The sequence below is a fragment of the Acanthisitta chloris genome, unplaced genomic scaffold (assembly GCF_000695815.1).
Source record: "Acanthisitta chloris isolate BGI_N310 unplaced genomic scaffold, ASM69581v1 scaffold30539, whole genome shotgun sequence".
Classification (NCBI taxonomy): Eukaryota; Metazoa; Chordata; class Aves; order Passeriformes; family Acanthisittidae; genus Acanthisitta; species Acanthisitta chloris.
Window position 1 is genome coordinate 1 of NW_008691342.1, and position 18,885 is coordinate 18,885.

The 18,885-nt window shown below is 41.3% G+C and overlaps 1 protein-coding gene across 1 annotated transcript; it reads left to right on the forward strand.

Moving 5' to 3' along the window:
- Positions 1-420: 420 nt before the first annotated feature.
- On the forward strand, positions 421-18,308 carry BRCA1 (breast cancer 1, early onset). Its single transcript, XM_009082199.1, has 21 exons — positions 421-500; positions 945-998; positions 1,302-1,382; positions 1,850-1,938; positions 2,803-2,954; positions 3,595-3,697; positions 4,454-4,499; positions 4,961-5,103; positions 5,596-8,916; positions 9,572-9,657; positions 11,439-11,617; positions 11,806-11,948; positions 12,372-12,694; positions 13,343-13,430; positions 13,753-13,830; positions 14,306-14,346; positions 14,856-14,939; positions 15,335-15,389; positions 16,533-16,606; positions 17,090-17,150; positions 18,205-18,308. Exons 1-21 carry the CDS (start codon positions 421-423, stop codon positions 18,306-18,308), a joined length of 5,385 nt encoding a protein of 1,794 aa, XP_009080447.1.
- Positions 18,309-18,885: the final 577 nt, after the last annotated feature.

Consider the following 18,885-nt stretch of genomic DNA (forward strand, 5'->3'; position numbering starts at 1 on the left):
CCTGTAGTGGCGTCTCCTTGTTCTCAGGATTTGCGATATTTGCCACGGGGTCTCACTCGAGCTTGTCCGTGTGGGCCCAGGGCCCTTCGCGTAGCTGTGTTCCCCCTCTCCTCCGCATCCCTGGAGAGGCCTTTGCTCGCTCTTGGTGCTTCATGCCCTTACTGAGGCCCTGCTGAATGCTGTTGCAGTGCAAACCCTTTCCCATCGCTCCTTTGGCTGTAGGAGGCTCGAGAGGCTTAACTGAACATCCAGGGTAAGAGGTCCTTGCTGTGAATCTTAAGGACTAACAGTGAAGCGTTTGGTACTATTAGCTAGATTAAGGCAGAGCTGTGTGGGGAAGATGTGGCCACAGGGTTTAATAGAGCAGAAACAAAACTGATTGTCATTATTTTATCCATAGAGTGTTCTCTGATGTCAAGCATGGATCTCTCAGTGATTGCTGCTGAGGATATACAGAATGTGCTCTCAGCTATGCAGAAGAACTTGGAGTGCCCAATATGGTATGACAGGGGCTGAGATCAGTGCGCCTAACGAGTCTTTTGGTTGTTTTTTTTTCTTTTCTCTTTGTAAATACTTTGTCAGCTCTGTGAGTGATCAGAGAGCAAAGAAACTTGTTTTTAAGGCTAAGTGTGTTTATGTTTTGTAAGGCTCAGGAGAGAAGGTGCAGGCAGAGCTTCTGTTTTCCTCTCATGTTCTAGCAAATGTTGCTTTTCTATTACAACCTGAATACATCCTTTATCCAGTGAGGAAAACAATGTACCTGATTGGAGTAGGGCATTGTTTGCAGAACAATGTGGATCTTTGTCCCTTGTTTCTGAAGGGGAAGTGATGTCTGCAGCTTTTTAAGGCAAACAGATGCTGAGATAGCAAAGGTTCTGGTTGATGCTTGGATCCCTGGAGTGTCTGTGACTCCTGTGCTCCTGTTGTTGTTCTTCCTTTTGTAGCCTGGATGTGGTGCAAGAGCCAGTGTCAACAAGATGTGATCACATGTTCTGCAGGTGGGTTTGAGCACCTGTAATTTGCTGCTTAGTCAATCTGTTTTTAACTTCCATGTGTGCTGATGGTGTATTATGCTGTGTTCTTAATTTCATGTGCACCTGGTTTAGGGGGAAATCAGCTCTGTGGAGAGAGAGCTGCAGCTGCACAGGAGTGTCAAAGAGCTCAGTTTACTCACTGCAGCACAGAACAAGAATACAATTGGTAGCAAAGGGTTTCTGCCAGGTGGTGATTGTGCATGCTCTGGGTTAAGAAAATTGTATTCTCCTTTTTTTGGCATCACAATTATCTTTTTTTTTCCCTAGTTTCTGCATGTTCAAGCTTCTCAGCAAAAACAAGAAAGGTGTGGTACAGTGTCCTCTGTGTAAGGCTGAAGTTACCAAGAGGTGAGCCAGGGGCTTGAGGGTGAGAGGCTTCAACTCTGAGGAAAAGCCAGCAATTGTCTTAAATGTCTTAGCAGATTGAGGTAAAGGGGAAAAAGTGGTTATTAAGCAAACTGTCCATTTCTGAAGGAGTAACTGTGATGGCTTAGCTCAGTGTAAGCTTTTTCCCAGACAGTCACAGGTGAACACACCTCTCTTAGCAAGTGTCTTTGCTGTGTTAGTGTTCAGTCATTACCACTGGCTTCTCTCTACTAAACCCATGTGAGGAAAAGCATGAAATGTTCGCTCTTGTGACAGTTTTAATTCTTGTAGTAATAGTTGTTAGAGGGAATTGTATTGTTTTCCTTGGCAACAATTTCTTACTGCCTCTGGAGTTCTACTTGTTGTTTTGTTCAGCCTAAACTCTAGAAGCATTTATAACTGACCCACCCATTTGTCTTAAAACAACTCAAGTACTGATGTCATTTCAGAAGTCTGAAAGCAAATTCCAGATTTAAGCAACTAGTTGAAGGATTGTTGGAAACTATCCATGCTTTTGAGTTGGACTCTGGAGTGAAGTGTAAGTGCTGTGAATTATGTCCTAACTCTTTTCTTTAATAAAGCTTTGAAGTTTATATCACAACTGTTTACAAGGTGTTCCTTGTACTGTGCAGTGCTAGAGATGGGAAGAATTCCCAACAGGCTTTTTTCTTGGATGTGGAAGCATAAGTTCCATGAAGTTTCCAGGGTTTTCGTACAAAGCCTCATGAACAGTTTTGCTGTGTGCTTGATGACTCCAGACAGTCTGATATTCAGTGCCTGAAATGTGCCTGAATGTGCATCAAACCTCTAATCTATAACTGTGAGGCAAAGTCCTCTTGGTTGTGCCCAGCCTTGCAGATTTAACTTGTTAAACAGGCTCAGGGAATTAGCAGGTGCTCTAGCCATGTATGTTAACTCATTCCATTCAGATAGATTATTTGGGGAACCCAAATTTATTCTTCCTAGTGCTCAGTGCCCTGTGAAGGGGATTGCCTGGTCATGTTTTGCGAGACAAGACATCATGGTTGGGGCAGGTGGTAGTGAATGACTTTGGCTTGGGAAGGTGTTTGTGTATTGTACTATAAAATAGTGTCTTTGTTTCCAAATTCTCTTCAACTCGTTCAGCCATTCTAAAATCACGAGTATTAGATCCTCTTCATGCTACATTTTCTATGTGAGCAAAATTGGTTGGGAAGATTAGTTGGTGAGAATAACATTTTACTTAACGATTGAAGAGTACTTGGAAAGAGCAATTGGACTAATAATTCAATGAGATTGCTTCCTTTGGTAATTGTGCTTTAGCTGTGTATGTGCTAGGCGTGTAGGATCTGTGCAAAGCTATGTATGTAAATACCTGTGTCCCACTCACTGTAAACATCTTTTTCCTCTTGACATCATTCAGTTTTAAAGAGTCATCACTTTCCTAAAACATCCACAGAAGCCACTGCTGATGAGTTCCTGTATAAAGAAAGTTCTGTCATCCAAAGTAAAGGCTTCAGGAGCAGGAAAAAACGTGATAAAGAAAATGGGCAAGAAAACTGCACCTTGGTAATTGTTCTTCTCCCATTTTGTGTAAAAGTTTGTTTGGAGTGTGTGTACGGAAGTGGTTTGGGTTGGTTTCAGATCACTGTTTGACAAGGACATTACACATGTTCTTGTATTCCTGACTGACTGTAGATGATGTTTGGCTAAAATGACCTGAACTTGTAGATAAACTGCCATAACACAGTCTATTACTGGAACTGGGACTGAAAACTTGTTTGTTCTGCATGTTTCACTAGGCTGCCTAACTACTTGTAGGGTTTTTACTTTTTTTGGTGGTAAGACCATGACTGTGTCTTAAGGACTCTTAGGGCATTACCCAGCTTGGGGTGATTGCTGTGTGTGACTGTGTCCGTGGTATGTTGTCTGTTCTCATCTGCTTGATGCTGAACAGAATGTTAGATAATACAGAATGTAAGATCAAGCTGTTCATGATTTGATCTGTTACATGCATGACAGTTGTTTCTGTTGACATATTCCATGACTGGTATCAGTATGATAAATTGCTTGCTTTGGATTTCTGCATGGAAGCTACCAATGCACATGAACTAAGGATTCATATCAGTCCCTCTGCTGTAGCTTAAGTAATTACTTTTTCTAATAATGTACTGTAATAAATAACCATCCCTTTCTGTTATTCTGTCGGCAGGAGGCTAATGTGAGCGCTCAGCTTGTAGATACCAAGGTCAAAAGGTGTTGCCTAAGAAACAAACCCCAGAAATGTGATGCTCAGAAAGGGATTTATGTGGAGCTTGGTAAGATCTCTTGTAAAACCACACTAGCTGATCTTGGGTACAAAGCTTGCAAAATAGTGAAAGATGATGAAATTCAAAGTCCTTAGAAACACTAATTTCTCCATAACACCCAAAATGACAACAAGGGGACAAATAATGGACAATTCCAAGCTGGTAAATCAAGGGGGTTTTTACACAATCTATTATATTGTGGCAAATGACACTGCTGTGATAAACCTTTAAGCCTCAGTGTACAAAAATCCAAAGAGGAGAAGATGTTTACAGATGTCAAAAAATTTATAACTGTCAAAGCTGTTGTTTTCTAAAGAATACTAAACTTTGTCACCGGTGCTCGAAGCTCTAGCTAATAACCAGAGATAAGAATGCAGTCCATTTGAGAAACAAATCTCATTGCTATCCATCCTAGCCTTGCAGAATCTCACTTCATCTGGTGCTGACTGTAGTGAGAAACAAGGCAGATGCTGTGCATTTTTTTTTTTCCCCCCCTGTTCCTTCAAGGAAGGTATTGCTGCTTTTAGGGGCTACTGTTCATTGCCTCACTTTTTTTCCTCATTGCTGGAGTCATGTAGATATTTATACATAGAAATCATTATAATTAGGTAAAATAATTCACAATTGAACTTGGTTCCATCTGTCAAGTGTTGAAAGCATCTACCTCTAGGAAGAGCTAAGTGTGCATGTGATGATGAACAGTGACTCTAGTAAGTCAACTTTCTCTGAGTTGTTCCAACAGAATAACTGCTGATTTGTTTTCAGACTCTGAATCGTCTGAAGAGTTTTTTGAACTGGAAAGCAAAACTAGGTGAGTAGGGGTGGTTAAAGAATTCATATATCCAAAAGGCAGTAGGCCAGTATTCTCTTTGCTGTGTTTCAGTTTCTTAGCATAAGACTGAGAGAATTCTTAAGCTGATAAGTGATTTTCAGCTCAGAGGGCATCAGGGTGGAATGAGTAGCTGAATTCCAACATTTTTTCATATTATATGCTTAAAAAAAGTTTTCTAAATGTTTTGTTGCTTACATAGATATTAGATCTTCAATAGAAAAGTAGGCACTGTGCTTTAGAAAGTACATGTTAAACTCAGAAATGGGGGAGGGGATCTTTGGCCTGAAACTGGAAGGGATCTAGTCGTGCTGAGGATCCATCATGCAGCCTGACTGTTCCAGAAACTATGTCAGGGAGCAGAAAAGGAGAAATAAGTATTGTCTTCTATTTTGTCTATTGTGGTTTTCTGTGTAATGAAAGTAGATTTCTCTTCCCAACAGGTCTGAAGACAAAGCAGTGGTTCATATTTCTTCCCAAGAAAAACTAGAAGAACTTGAGAGTACTAAGAAGGGGAATGAAAATTCTTGTAATGCACAGCCTGACAAGCTGTGTGCCAAAGAAAGATCACTACCAAGTGTTGTAGGTATGTTTGCTATTTTGGTGACAGATCACTGAGCTTGAAAGAGAGCACAAGTTAACATTCTCATGTCACATGATTAAACATACACACTTGCAATTTGTATGTCGTATTTCTGTTGATGCCTGCAGCTAGTGACAGTATAATACAAGACTATAGCTGTAGACCAGATACTTAAAATGTGGATATTCTATGCACAGGAACAGAAAGGAAAAAGGTAGCTTGATCTAAGTGCAAAACTTAATCTATTCTACATGAGACACATTATCCCTTAGAGTACAAATGGAGAGTACTATCTGGTGATTCATGTAAAAAAATAGAAGAACATATGTAATATGATCTTTCTGTATTTCTTGAGAAGAAGATCTGTGCCGTGTAATATTCTGGTTTGGGGAAAATAACAGCAGTTCTTTTAAAACAAAGTAGCCATTAAGCTTGTCATTGTGCTTGTGTGTGTAAAATAGAGCTTAATAATTTATAGTACCTATAAATCTTCAGGTGAAAGTGATTTCTTGAAGGAAGGCTTGAGCAAAAAGAGCCCTCAGAGCATTGCTGACTGTGCCAAACCTGAACAAGTGAATACGACTGAATGCCAGAGCTCTCCTTTAAGTGTTCTTGCTGTAGACCTCCTCCCAGAGCGATGTGACAGAATGGGTAATGCCAGTCCCATAGTGAACAGGGACGCATCATTCTTGAACACAGAAGCAATGGATGAAGAGCAAACTCAGTACAAAGAGTTTCTCTTAAGAAAGAGTTCAGAGAGCAGGCTGGATAAAAGCAAGGAGATAGCTACTGTTGTACAAAGTGTGGAAGCTGTGGAAATGCATGAATCTGAGAATGACTCTTTCCATGAAAAAGAACCTCCTTTGGAGAAGCTGGTTCAGCCAGAGACACTTCAGTGTGCCACCCTGGATTTAGTCTCCAGGAAGAGGCTGAAGCAGAGCATTCAGAAAGTCAATGAATGGTTTTCAAAAAGTAATGAGATTGTTTCTTCCCATTCTTCCCTGGATAGTTCTGCTGGAGCAACTGATATATCAGGTGAAGGAGATGGGTGTTTATCAGATAAAGAATCTTGTGTTTCTGAAAAGACTGACCCTATGGTAGATTCCATGGAAATTACAGCAGTTGAAGGAAACAAGAGAGGGTCAAAACAAACAGCAGATAGCATCAAGGACAAAATATTTGGAAAAACGTACAAGAGAGAGAGGAAATCAAATCCTCCTTATACCTTGAGAGACATTTTACCTGCCACACCAAAGGAAAATGTGGCTACTGCCACAAAGCAAAGACAGACAGAGTCTTCCTTTGCTTCCAGCAAAGACAGACTCAAACGCAAAAGGAAGACTGCCAGTGTCCTGCAACCTGAGGATTTCATCAAGAGAACTGAGGCAGGAGAGGCAGATAGGGGCCTTCAAGGTGTTAACAGGGAGCCTGGAGATGCTGAAAGGGAAAGTCTTGCTGTTGATGAGAGTCACCTCCCTCAGATTAGAGCGGATAAAACACCAACAGAACTCGAGGAAGGAGGATCCACATCGAACAAAGCTATTGAAGAGGTGGCTGGAAGGGACCTAGAAATGTATACCTATGATCAGAAAAGTATTAGAAAGAGAAGTTCTGCAGCAAAAAGGTGCAGACGTTCTACTAGAACCATGTGTGCTCTACAGTTAGTGGCGGATAGAACCTCTGTTTCCCCCGATCCAGCTGAGCCACAGATTGATAGCTATCCGAGCAGTGGAGAGCCCAAGAAAGTTGATTCTGAGCAAAAGCAAGTCAGGCACAGCAGGAGGCTTCAGTTACTTGCTGAAGAAATGAGAAAAGAAACAGGAAAAAGAGGGGTAGTAAAGGGTGCAAGAAAGAATGGCAGTGATCATGGAGGGTCTGTCTTTGGAGACCAAAGCAATGTTGTAACCTACACTTCTGAATGCAAACACTTGTGTGAGCCTCAGGATGTGTTGAGTTACCAGCCAGTCACTGACCTGAAGGAAGGTGATCTGGAAGCAAATGGAATGCAGGTTAGTGTAAGGAATTTCTCTGACTCTACAGAAACTGGAAAAAATCTCTTCAATCCTGCATGTCAGCCTTCAAACTGTGGTTCCTTTGCACCTGATGCAGCTTCTCAAGAGAGTGAAATACGAGACAGTCCTATCCTCCAACAGCCTCCTTCAGTGCCTGCTGTGCAAACTGCTTCCCAACAGACTGCGTCACCTACTGCTTCTCCCCAGGAGTGTGAGCAGGACTCACAAAGTGTTTCAGGTGACTTCAGAACTGAAAAGTTGCCAATGGCTAAAAATGTTTTGGATTTGACCAAGGAAGCTGAGGATAGTGAATTAGATACACAGTATCTGCGAAATACATTTAGGCATTCAAAACGCTTATCCTTTAGCCTTTATCAGGCTCCCAGGCAAGCACATGCAGAGGAAGGTGCTGCTTCTGAAACTCTAAACCTGTCATGTGCTGCTCAGGTAGGAAATAAGCATCACAAACATTTACACCCCAAAGACTTGCAAGAAGACAAAACTGCTGAAAGCTTGAGCAGGGCTTGTGAGAAAGAGAGGCTGAAGACCTGTGAGTCTGCCTGTGTTGGTCCTGTGACTTGCTTTGCCATCAGCACAGGAGAACACAGAGATATTTCACAGTCTGTGAAGAAAGGGACTCTGACACCAGTGAGAGCAGGGACTGCTAGGATTGAGGACAAAATGGGATTGCTAAAAGGAAAGCAGGACAATGAAAAGCCAGTGTCAGCTGATGTAGGTATAGAGGGTGACCTGAGACAGACTCTGATCAAACCTAATAGCAGCCAAGATGAGCAGAGTAACACAAAAGAGCACAATTCCAAAGAAACTGATTTAAACACACACCATGAAATAGGCTGCAGTTCAAGAAGCAATCACGAGGGAAAGACCAAAGTTGTTGGTGGCAAAGGACCAGTACTACATCTTCAATCCAGATCAAACATTTGTCCTGCAACTTGTCAGCAAAGCCCTGCTGAATTCAGCTGTGAAGTCACTGAGGGACAAGGTAGCAAGAGAGAAAGAAAACGAGTAAAAGGGAGTGAAGAACAAGCAACCCAAACTGCTAGCACAGCAGTGCCTGAGTGTTTGGTTGCAGAAGCTCTAGGAGAACCTCTTAGAGGGAACAGTGATTTTACAGGTTTGTCTGAAACCCCTGATGGCTTACTGAGCTCTTCTAATGATGTTGAAGAGAACACCAGCTTTGGTGAAACCGATAGGAGAGAGCAATCTGCAGTGTTTGTAAAAGGAAGTGACAATGCCCTGGTGAAAGAACTGCCCAATAGAAATGTTAATTCTAAGCCAAGATCTCAAGGCATTCAAAAGTCTCGAAGACGAGTGCAGAAACTGCCATCTTCAGATGAAGAATCCAGTGAAGATGAAGACTTCCCATGTTTTCAGACATTAATATTTGGCAAATCAGTGAGCACACCTGTGCAGGTCCACAAACAAGTGACATCTGTGGTAGAGTCTTCAGCGAGTCCCATCATGTGGCCCAACAGTGGAAGTAACGATGACAATGTTATGCAGAAAATGCCTGAAGCTGCTGTAAGTACTGGGTGTGTTTCACCAAGCCAGGAGTCGCAATGCTCTGTCAACTTGTTTTCTTCCCAGTCCAATGTGTCTGAAGAACTAGTTAATGGAGCACAGGAGCCAAAGAAACTTTTACTGCTAGTTCATGCATCCAAACAAGTCAGCAATGTGAATGAGAGTGAAGAAGCTTTTCAGAGTAGTAATGGAAGGATGAAGAGAACCAAAACTAACTCCAAAGATGAATGCCAAGATGACCCAAACATGGGAGCAAACCAAGGTACAAACCTAGACTTACCTGCAGCTGTTTGTAATGTCATTGCACCCAGGTTCGTGATGTTTGCGTGGCAACTTTGCCCTGTATTTATGAGGGTGCTTGCTCTTCTAAAGGAATGTGTCAGCCCTAATCAATCAAACAAAACTTACTCAGTGGTTTATTTCCTGAAATCTGATTTCTCCCCATGTCCTTTGTTCAGAGCACAAGTGAACAGACTGGGCACTAGAGGCTGAACCTGTCTGATGCAAGTTCATGTTTTAGGGAAATGCTCTTAATGCACTGTGACATTGCATTGTCAGCAAAATTTCATGGAGCCTACCTAAACCTTTCCTCCAGGTGAAATGTTTGTTGAAATTGGCTGAATTTTGTAGTGTGGATTTTGATGTTTTTATGGCTTTCATAAATGTTTAGGACTCCTTTCATCACTGTTGAAGAACACCGAGTTCTGTTTACTTTGCCATGTGTGTGACATGGTGTCTTTGAAATTCACTTAAAGTAGATCTGTGCTTCTAACTTCAATGTTTTTAAAACTTGTCACTTTAGCACTGTAGTTAATAGTTGACTAAAAGGTGTGTGTGGCAAGAGATGATGGCTAATTTTTTTTGGTTTGCTGTTGTTCAGTGCTTTTTTTAACTCAGTTTTTTCTACCTTCTTCAAGGAGAAGCATCTGGGTATGACAGTGAAACAAGTATTGTAGAAGACTCATGTGATCCATTCTCTCAGGGTGAGATCCTTACTACACAGGTGAGTTTGTGCACTAAATGCTAGAATTAGCTTGCATTCTAGGAGATAAGTAAGTGCTTAAGAGCTGTGAAGTTAGGACATTGTAAAACTGCTTTCATCATAATTCTTTGTGTCACTAAATTGCTTCCAAAAGCATAATTAATGAGGAACTGTAGAACTGCTTCCATGCCATTATCTGTCCAGGCCTTGCCTGGTAACCTTGCATTGCAATGGCCACAGCTTGTTATCTTGTATTGATTACAGGGCTTAATTGTGGGAGATGCTAGTTAATGCAGCTCCACACTTGGCCAGTGCTGGAAACCTCGGCTCCCTGTAGTTATAAGCTCTGTTGACAGCCATTTGTAAGGATTGGTGATAAGGACTGGGTTTGTTACAATATGCTGTTTAGGAGCATGAAGACTTGTCTTCTAAGGGTAAATATTAAATCAAATCATTTGTATTATAGTATTATAGGTACAAGTTCCAACAGGCACTGCCTGATGGAAGCCATGTCTAGCAGATTATTTTTTGCCTGCTGTTAATATCCTGAGTGCTGCTAAGTGGCCTGACTTTTTGTATTGTAACACTGGTGGGGGTGATTCACTTAGGGACTGAGGGGGTTTTGTTTCGCTTGGGTTTTTTTTTGTCCTCTGTGACTTCAAGATAGGTCTTATGCCAAATCTCTCCTACCTGAAAGAAGGTTGTAGTCAGGTGGGGATTGGTCTCTTCTCCCAGGCAACCAGCAGGAGGACAAGAGGGCACAGGGCTGCCCGGGGAGGTGGGTGGTGGATTCACCATGCCTGGAGGTTTTCAAGATGAGACGGGATGTGGCACTTAGTGCCATGGTCTAGTAATGATGGTAGGGTTGGACTTGATGATCTTGGAGGTCTCTTCCAACCCAGTTGATTCTATGTTTCTCTCTTCAGCATTATCAGCCTTGTGGGTTTCATGTATGTCAAAGAAGGCTGAATTTAAGTTTTGTGCTTTATGGGTGGTTCCTCTGTTTACTTCACGAGTGTAAAATGTGGTCAACTGGCAGAGCACTGCACCATGATGGGGCTTCGTTACTCGAGGTTCTGTGATGTGTCTGGGTTGAATGAATTAATGGCAGTATGGATTGGTGGTGAGTTTTGGTTTGTGGGGTGGTGGTGGTGGTTTTCTGTTCAGAGTTTTTTATGGATTCAGTAACAAGGAAGTTCCACACGGTGCCAGTGCTGGAGCTACAGATGGAATATTCAGTGCTGTGGAAACTGCTTTATCAGGTAGGGTGAAGGTTTTGAGTTTTTAAAAGCATCATTTGACCCCTTGAGTTATTATTTCCAGGAGCATGTTTTCAATTGTTTTCATGCCATTTTTGAGAGGGAAGGTGAAGGTAAGGAAGAGTGGTAGGAAATATCTTAGTCCTTTAAATGGTCTTTGGGGCTTTTAGTAATGGTGGAAAGTGCAGAGGCGCCCAGTACCTGATGTTCATTGTTAAATTTTAAATGAAGTATCTAATGCAGCTGGACAAAAATACTTTAAATCTGTACAGAAGTTCTGGGGTTCTTACTGGCTGATTAAACTCTGTTGAGCCAACGAAACTGGAACAATTTGCCTGGCAAAATGAGTGTGTGGTTGGTTGGGTGTTTTTCCTTCTGATATAGGGTGTGTGCACTATTTATTATGGTAAAAGCACCACAGTCACCTTTGGAACACGTAGCAAAAAGGAATTGAGAACAGTTTTGCTGTTTCTAATGTTCAAGAGTTTGTTAGAGAATTGAGTCCTGAGTTTGGTCATGTTGGCACTCCTGTCTCCTTTGCAGCAGAAGAATGCTATGCAACATAGCCTAAAGAAGCTTCAGCAAGAAATGGCTGTGCTTGAAGCAGTGCTAAAGCAGCATGGAAGTGAGGACTGTGAGATTTTACCTGTCCATGGGGAACTGCCACATTCCAGTAGTGAAGAAACACATGGAATGGAACAAATGAGACGAGAAAGAGAAAGGTTAGTGTTTTGGTTTGTGTTTTGGGTTTTTTACATTTATTTCTAAACATGTATAAAAAAAAAAAAATCAAAGTCTTGAAATAAATTACCTTTTGAGCTTCTGAGCAGTCACCACAGTTTAGCTGTTGCTACATGGTTCTGGTACACAGAGTGAAAAAGGAGTTAAAATCAATTTCCCCTCTCTCAAGATCTCCAGAATTGTCGCTTCTATATCCTGAATCCTGTTTGTTGAAGAGACCAGAAATGGAGTGTGAGAGTGTTCGAAAGAACAAAGTTCCTTCTCAAAAGACAAAACCTGTGCCGGAATACAGGCAGTGCCAGCTGGAAGCAGGTAACACTTAAGAGATCCAACACATTTTGATTTCTGGTGGTTTTTTCCCCTGCGCTTTTCACATTTTTACAAACAAGCAAGATACAACTTTTCCTTGTGTATCAAGGATTTTGATTTATATGCTCCTGGTCAATTTAGAAAGATGTTATTTCTGGTTTGGTAGCCCAGCTGTGTGGCTGCCCATCGGAATGGGGTGTGACAGTATCTTGACAGCAATGGGAGTTTTTCTGTCTCACGTCTAGGCTCATACTTTGACAGGTACAGTACTAGAAGTTTCACAAGTATTCTGGAGTCTTGGCCATAGGCAAAGGAGAGGAAGTGTCTGCAGAATTTAAACCTAAAAGGTAGAGAGAGCAACAGGCTTCTACAGTGACTACAGGAAAGATGAAATTGTTTCAAGGAGTAATTTCTCTTATCCTTCAGAAAACACAGAGGAGCAGAAATCTGGAACCAGGCACAACAGTGCATCTGTCTCATCGGATCTGTCTGGAAATGGGATCAAGAACCCAAATAACTCTTCCTCCTCTGGAAGTCTTCTTAACCCTCAAACTGCAGAAGCCACAAATGGGTCTGTTGTTGCTCAAAACACTAATAAAACCTGTGACCCAGGACACAAATGGAAAAGTGCATGTTTTCCGGTACATGTTCTGCACGATACAGCTGGGAAAGGAAAACCTAAAAGTCCAGCTGTGACTAAGAGGAAAGAAATGTCAATTGTGGCATCAGGTCTGAATCACAGTGAACATGTAAGTAAATTTCAGAAGTTTGAGATTTGATTAATGTTTCCTGATTAGCACTAATTAGCACTCCCTCCAAAGAGAGATCTCTAAGTATAATAGACAGTAATTGTGTAGGAATTGCAGGTGAGTAACACAGCAACTGGAGCAGAACTTTTTCTCTCCTAAAAATGTGAAGAATGCTGTAGTGGCATTGCTAAGCTTAGTGAAATTTCAACTTTTTTAATTACTCCTGAAGTCTAGGGGGAAAACTTATTCCAAAGCCAGAGGACTTCTAGAAAGTCTTGAGGCTGGGGGGGTGCTTGGTTCCTTTAGTGTTCTTAGATGATGATGCTTTACCCAAATTCTGATCCCTAGTAAGGATTTCTGTGAGTTGTAATTCTGAGTTGCTAGTAAATCTGTTTCTGCACTCAGTTTCCAGGAGGATTTGGCTTTTAGGTTATAAACCACTGACAAAGAGCTCTGCTTTGCTTTGGTTTGGTACAGTACAGGCACACTCTGTTGAGTGGTGCCAAAAGTACTGGCTTTTAAGGAAGTGTGCACTGTGTGCCAACGTTACTTTGAAGGAACTATCCTATTATGTTATGATCCTGCAAACTGAGGTAGTTGGGTTTAAATCTATTCTGCTACCTAATAATTTTCTTAACTGCTTTTCAGTTGATGGTCCAGAAGTTTGTGAGAAAAACTCAGAGCACTTTATCCAATCACATCACTGAAGGAACAACCCATGTCATCATGAAAACAGGTTTGTTGGGGACTGTGTGATCAAACTCTATATAGAATCATAGAATTTAAGGGTTGGAATGGACCTGACAGATCATCCAGTCCCAACCCCTGCCCTGGGCAGGGACACCACCTCACTAGATCAGGTTGCTCAAGGCTCATCCAGCCTGGCCTTGAACACCACCAGGGTTGGGGCAGCCACCATGTCCCGGGGCAACCTGTGCCAGTGTCTTACCAGATGTTGACAGATCATATAGAATTTTACCTTTAAGCTAACCAACAAGCAGGCAGGTCAGCAATGAATGACAAAACTGAAAGAGATCTTACTCTTGTTTGCTCTGCAGATAAGGAGCTGGTGTGTGAACGGACACTGAAGTACTTCTTGGGTATTGCAGGAGGAAAATGGGTAGTTAGTTATCTGTGTAAGTATAACTTGTTTCAGACAAAAATGATTTCTGCCCTTGTACCAGGAATGTAGCCTTCATGTGTTACAGGAAGGAAAAAGGATCTCTTCATGTCTTGGCATCTCATGTTTTGCAGTGTTTCTTCTAAATACTTACAAATAAACTCAAATGAAGAAGCAAACAAGCAGCATCATGAAGCTGCTTACTCCTCTGAATACTTTTTCTGCTTTCAAATAACCATGTTGGATTGCTCCACACCCATAGCACAAGCCTTCTCTTCCTCTTAATTTAAATCTTTGAATGCATGGCATCAATTAGTGTAAAATGAATGTTATTTGTAAAAGATAAATTCTGAAAGCTTTTTCAGTATCATAGCCTATTCCCTTATTGCAAAAACCTTAAATTTAATGTAGCAATGAAGTCAGAGTACTGGCAGCGAAAGAACAATTTTGCTGGGTGAAATAACTTGTGCTGTTCTGATCTTTTTATTTAGGGGTAATTCAGTCTTTTAAAGAAGGAAGGATACTGAATGAGGTAGGTCATTTGTCTCGAGTGACATGTCAAATGGGCAAGCAATGCTGTTACACTGATGGACTTAGCAGTAACCTCAGATATTGTAGGCATAATGAGTCCCTATTGTTTTTTAACAAGTTATAGACACTTTTGTATTCCTACTGATATTGATAGATCACAGCATAAAGCAAAAATCTATTCTTTGCTTAAGGAAATAATGTTATGTGCTGATAATTTCTATCAACTGTGACTTTACTAATAAGGTCTCCAGGTCTCTTGGACTGTTCTCCTTTCATTCGGTTTGCTGGACTGTTATACCATTTGGCTGTGATTTGTGTCCTCAAAAATTTGCCTGCAGTTTCATTGCTGCTTTCCAACTGTCTCTTGAGAACTGTTTTTATTTATTTTCTGCACGCACTTATAGATAGCCAGTTCTGAAATCTGCCATCTACCTGTTTTGATGCAGGGCTCTGGCAAGAAAGTGTTCTCAGTCTTTTACTTCTGATCGCTTTTCCTGTGTTATGTTCCAGGAGAACTTCGAAGTTAGAGGAGATGTAATCAATGGGCGAAACCACCAAGGTCCTAAGAGGGCTAGACAGTCTCTGACTGAAAAGGTATGAGCACATCTGGGATGCAAACTGTCCTACTGTGACTGTTTCAGATATGTAGCTGTGCTACCTGAATGTCTGAAACTTCCTCCAATTTCTCTGCCATTCCATATATAGAGATCTGTACAAATTGAATGTTTTTAGACATAAAAGCTGAGCTCTGTTAGCAGCAGAGCAGATATGCTCAAACGACTCACTGTGCTTGGAGTGACTGTTGCCTTCTCATAACATTGCACAGGGCTGAGGTCTTTGTTCTTTTGGTTTGTAGGTTACAAAGAGCTTTGGGTACACTTTGTGAAGTAGTGATGATAACAATCCCTGGAAGTGCAGAGTAACTCTCATGTTAAGTACTGTCCTTTAAAAACACTGTGTACTCTGCTAACATGTTCCTTGTTTTTCAGATCTTTAAAGACTTTGAGATCTGTTGCTATGGACCTTTCACTGATATGACTACAGGTGTGTCATCTTAGCATGAAAAATATTTGGAGGGGAATTGTGTTCATTCACCAGAATTTTACATTTTACCTCTTCTTGGGTAACTTATCTCTTTTCCTCTGGAGCTTTCACAATACCTACATGAGGTATAGTGTAGGTAATAAAATTTATCCAGTTCTGTCTCCTTGGTGGAGTGGAAATGGTGTTCTCTCCTATTTGGATGTCCTCAGAGAGCCCCTCTGGCAATTTTGCTGTATGTCAGATCAGGCCTTTTATCTAGTTTCTTTCTGATTCTCTTAACGGTGAAGGGAAAGTATTAATGCCATGCTGTCTGGTAATTTCTTTAGGTGCTCTTGAACACTTGTACTTGAACATTTTTTCTTCTGTCCTAGTAAACAGTTCCTGACAGCATAACCTTCTCTCTAGGAGCAGGTGTTAAAAGTGAAACAGAATAAAGCTAGAGGTTTATATGCAAAGAAAAATCTGTGCAGTATAGCTTCTTTTTGTTATTTTAAAATTTCATAAAGTATATTAGATGGTTTGAAAATTCAAGCTGGGGTTTTTCTACTTAAGGCATTTTTCTGTCTTCCCATTTTTTGTGGCTTACTCAGCAGATACTTTTGTCCATTAAAATTTTATTTTTGCCTGGGTGAAATATCCTCATATCTCTTGACATTTGCAGTAATTGCTGCAGAGGATGCAGTGCTTTCACCTGCTGCAATGATCCTCAGTTGTGGCTCTTATACTTGAGAGACTTATTTACCTTCTTCACTGTCAATTCAACAAATTGGTGGAAATTATACTTTGGCTACTTTCGTTAATGAGAGATAATCACAGTTCTAAGTTCTGGTTTTTAACTTTTGTTTCATGTCTTGCATCCTTATAAGAGGAAATAAATTGTGACTTGAAGTGTTAGGCATATGTTCTTTTGCTTTTTCAGGGTTTTGTTCTGTTTAGACCTGACTAGAATGTGGGGGAAGAGGGAGTTGATGTTTCCCAGCAGATTTGAAAATGAAAGGTCTTAGTTTCTACCAAGGCTTCAGGTCTCTTTCAGACTATGGTAGTTTGTATCTTGGAACAGATATGTGAGGGCTTAGGGAATAGCATCAGCTTCAGTGTGATATAAAATGTGAAAGCAATAGTCTGTTCCTCTGATTTCCTCAGAGCATCTGGAGTGGATGGTGGAGCTCTGTGGTGCCTCTGTCGTGAAGCAGCTTCATCTGTTCACACACACATCGGTAAGTGTTAATGAATGTTACCCTTCCCAGAGTAGTTACAGCCTGCACAGTGTCTGGACAGGTTACCTGGCTTCACAAGCCTGTCAGCCTGAAGCATCAGGTGTGCTAGAGACCTGTCTGCAGAGCATGGCAGCATCCCTGTGACTAGGCTCAGCCAGTCTGCACTAGAAGACAGGCTTACTAGGAGCAGAGAAATGATCAGTGTCAGCCAGATAACTAGTCTGTCTGGAAATCAGCACTGAGCCACACCTTACTAAGGCCTTTAGTGCCTTAATGTACTCACAGCATTTCTGGAGTGAAATCACGAAAAAGACTTAGGAACTGTTGTCTTTCTCCCTCTGCTACTTCTTAAATCCCTCTCTGAAGTGATGCTCTGAAGCAGAGTTAGCCCAGTTGTTGCTCTCTGCAGATAGATATGAGAATGATCGATTGATTTAAAGACAGATAACAGTAGCATTTTTATTTTTTATCTTAAAATCCTAGAATTCTACTGCTGTTGTAGTTGTGCAACCAGATGCTTGGAAGGAAAACATGGATTATACAGGTAAAACAACACTGTCATGGGCTGTTCTCTGGTATACATAGTGTCTTTATCACCTCTGTCCTTTTAATAGCTAAATATCAAACAGGTTTGTAGAGGAATCAAAATGAAATCCTACTACATCTGGAGATGGAGGTATGTCTTGAGAGAAAAATCTGGAAGGAGAAGGTATAATTGTCTCAAGAATCAGCAATAGGGTCTTAAAAGCTCCTCTGGCAGGTGAATGCTGTTGGCTTAGTTGTCCTCTGCATGTCATCAGCTTTACAGAAACTTTTCTGAGTGAATACTTTCTAACAGGTGGGGAAAGGCCTCCTTGGAGGACTAGTAAGACCCAGGAGAAAGTCTCAGATGGAACAAGATTCTCTTAGTGTGGAAAGAATGTCTTGCTACAAAGCCTTCAGTGCTACAGCTTTGCCTTTTGTTATTTTTTTCTCTTAAGCAAAATGCTCCAGAGAAACCATGGGACTTTGAAAGTGCAAAATGTTCCAGACTGACTTACCTTTAAATGAGACAGGGGCAGGTCTGAGATGAATGGGAACTGTTTAGGCTACAGTGAAGCTCGACAAAAAGGGGAGCAGGAAGATGTTTTAAAAAACCAGCTGTTTCCACAGCACTAGCAGAATAAGAAAGTGAAGATCCTGGAATGGGGAAGAACAGTCTGAAAGCACTTAAGTAGTTTTCTGTTGCTTTTGTCTTAATGTGACTCATTGCTTGTCACGTACTGTGTGCCTGGGGAGACAGGAGCTGAAGCTCTGTCACTGAGGTCCTAAATTAAAAGATAACAAGGGCTGCATTCTTCAGTGTTTGTTCTATGGTGTTTGCTGCTTCCTGCTTGGCCAATTGCCTAACAATTCTTCTCTTTGGAGCAGCAATGTTACCTGCGTTGGTGATGGGAGTGGTAGTACCACGTCCCTGTTCTCAGGCTTTGGGGTTTTATCAAGGCATTTGAAGTGTCACAGATAAAGCAATGGCTTGGTCTGAAGGACATGGCTAAGCTCACCTTTGGGCATGCTTTGACTCCCTGATAACAGCTGTGTGGTTTGTGCCTGTCTTGCAGCAGTCCAGCAGCAGAACAGCGTTGCCATGGTGACTCGGGAGTGGGTCTTGGACAGTGTGGCTTGCTATGAGTGCCAGAAGTTGGATGCTTACCTCGTGTCCTAAGGGTGAACAGCAGTTCCTTTGCCATTCATTGCTCAGAAATTCTCATCAGTGCTGACAGTTTGAAATTATCTTAAGGACTGAAAATTTTTAAGTCACTTATGCAGAGGTTGTGAGTGTGTAGTGTTCTTGTTCAGGGTAAACCAAGACATTTTTTATAACAATAAAACTACTTAAACAGTGTTGCCATGTAAAGATGGAATTACTGTTCTTCAAAGGTTTGCAGTAATTTAAAGGGCTATTTTGAAATTATAAATGTTAAATTTTACAACTTAGAAAATGTAGAATATAATCTTCAGAGAAACGGTGGTATGTTACTTACCACTGCAGCCAGTTCCTGTTGTATGCTGGATTCTGGGGACAGTCATTGGAAAGATGAATATTGGGCTTAGGGCTTGAACTGAAACCTTACTTGCACTCTGGAGTAACCTCCATGTTTTCCCTTTGCTTAAACACATTCCCTAAATAAGATGTGGAGCAGTGGAACACTTGTGTTTGATTACTGTTGCATCAGCCTTGACTATTGCTTATGGCTGTGTTGAAAACTAGGCAAACAGCTCTCCTGTTGGGTATCAAAGTG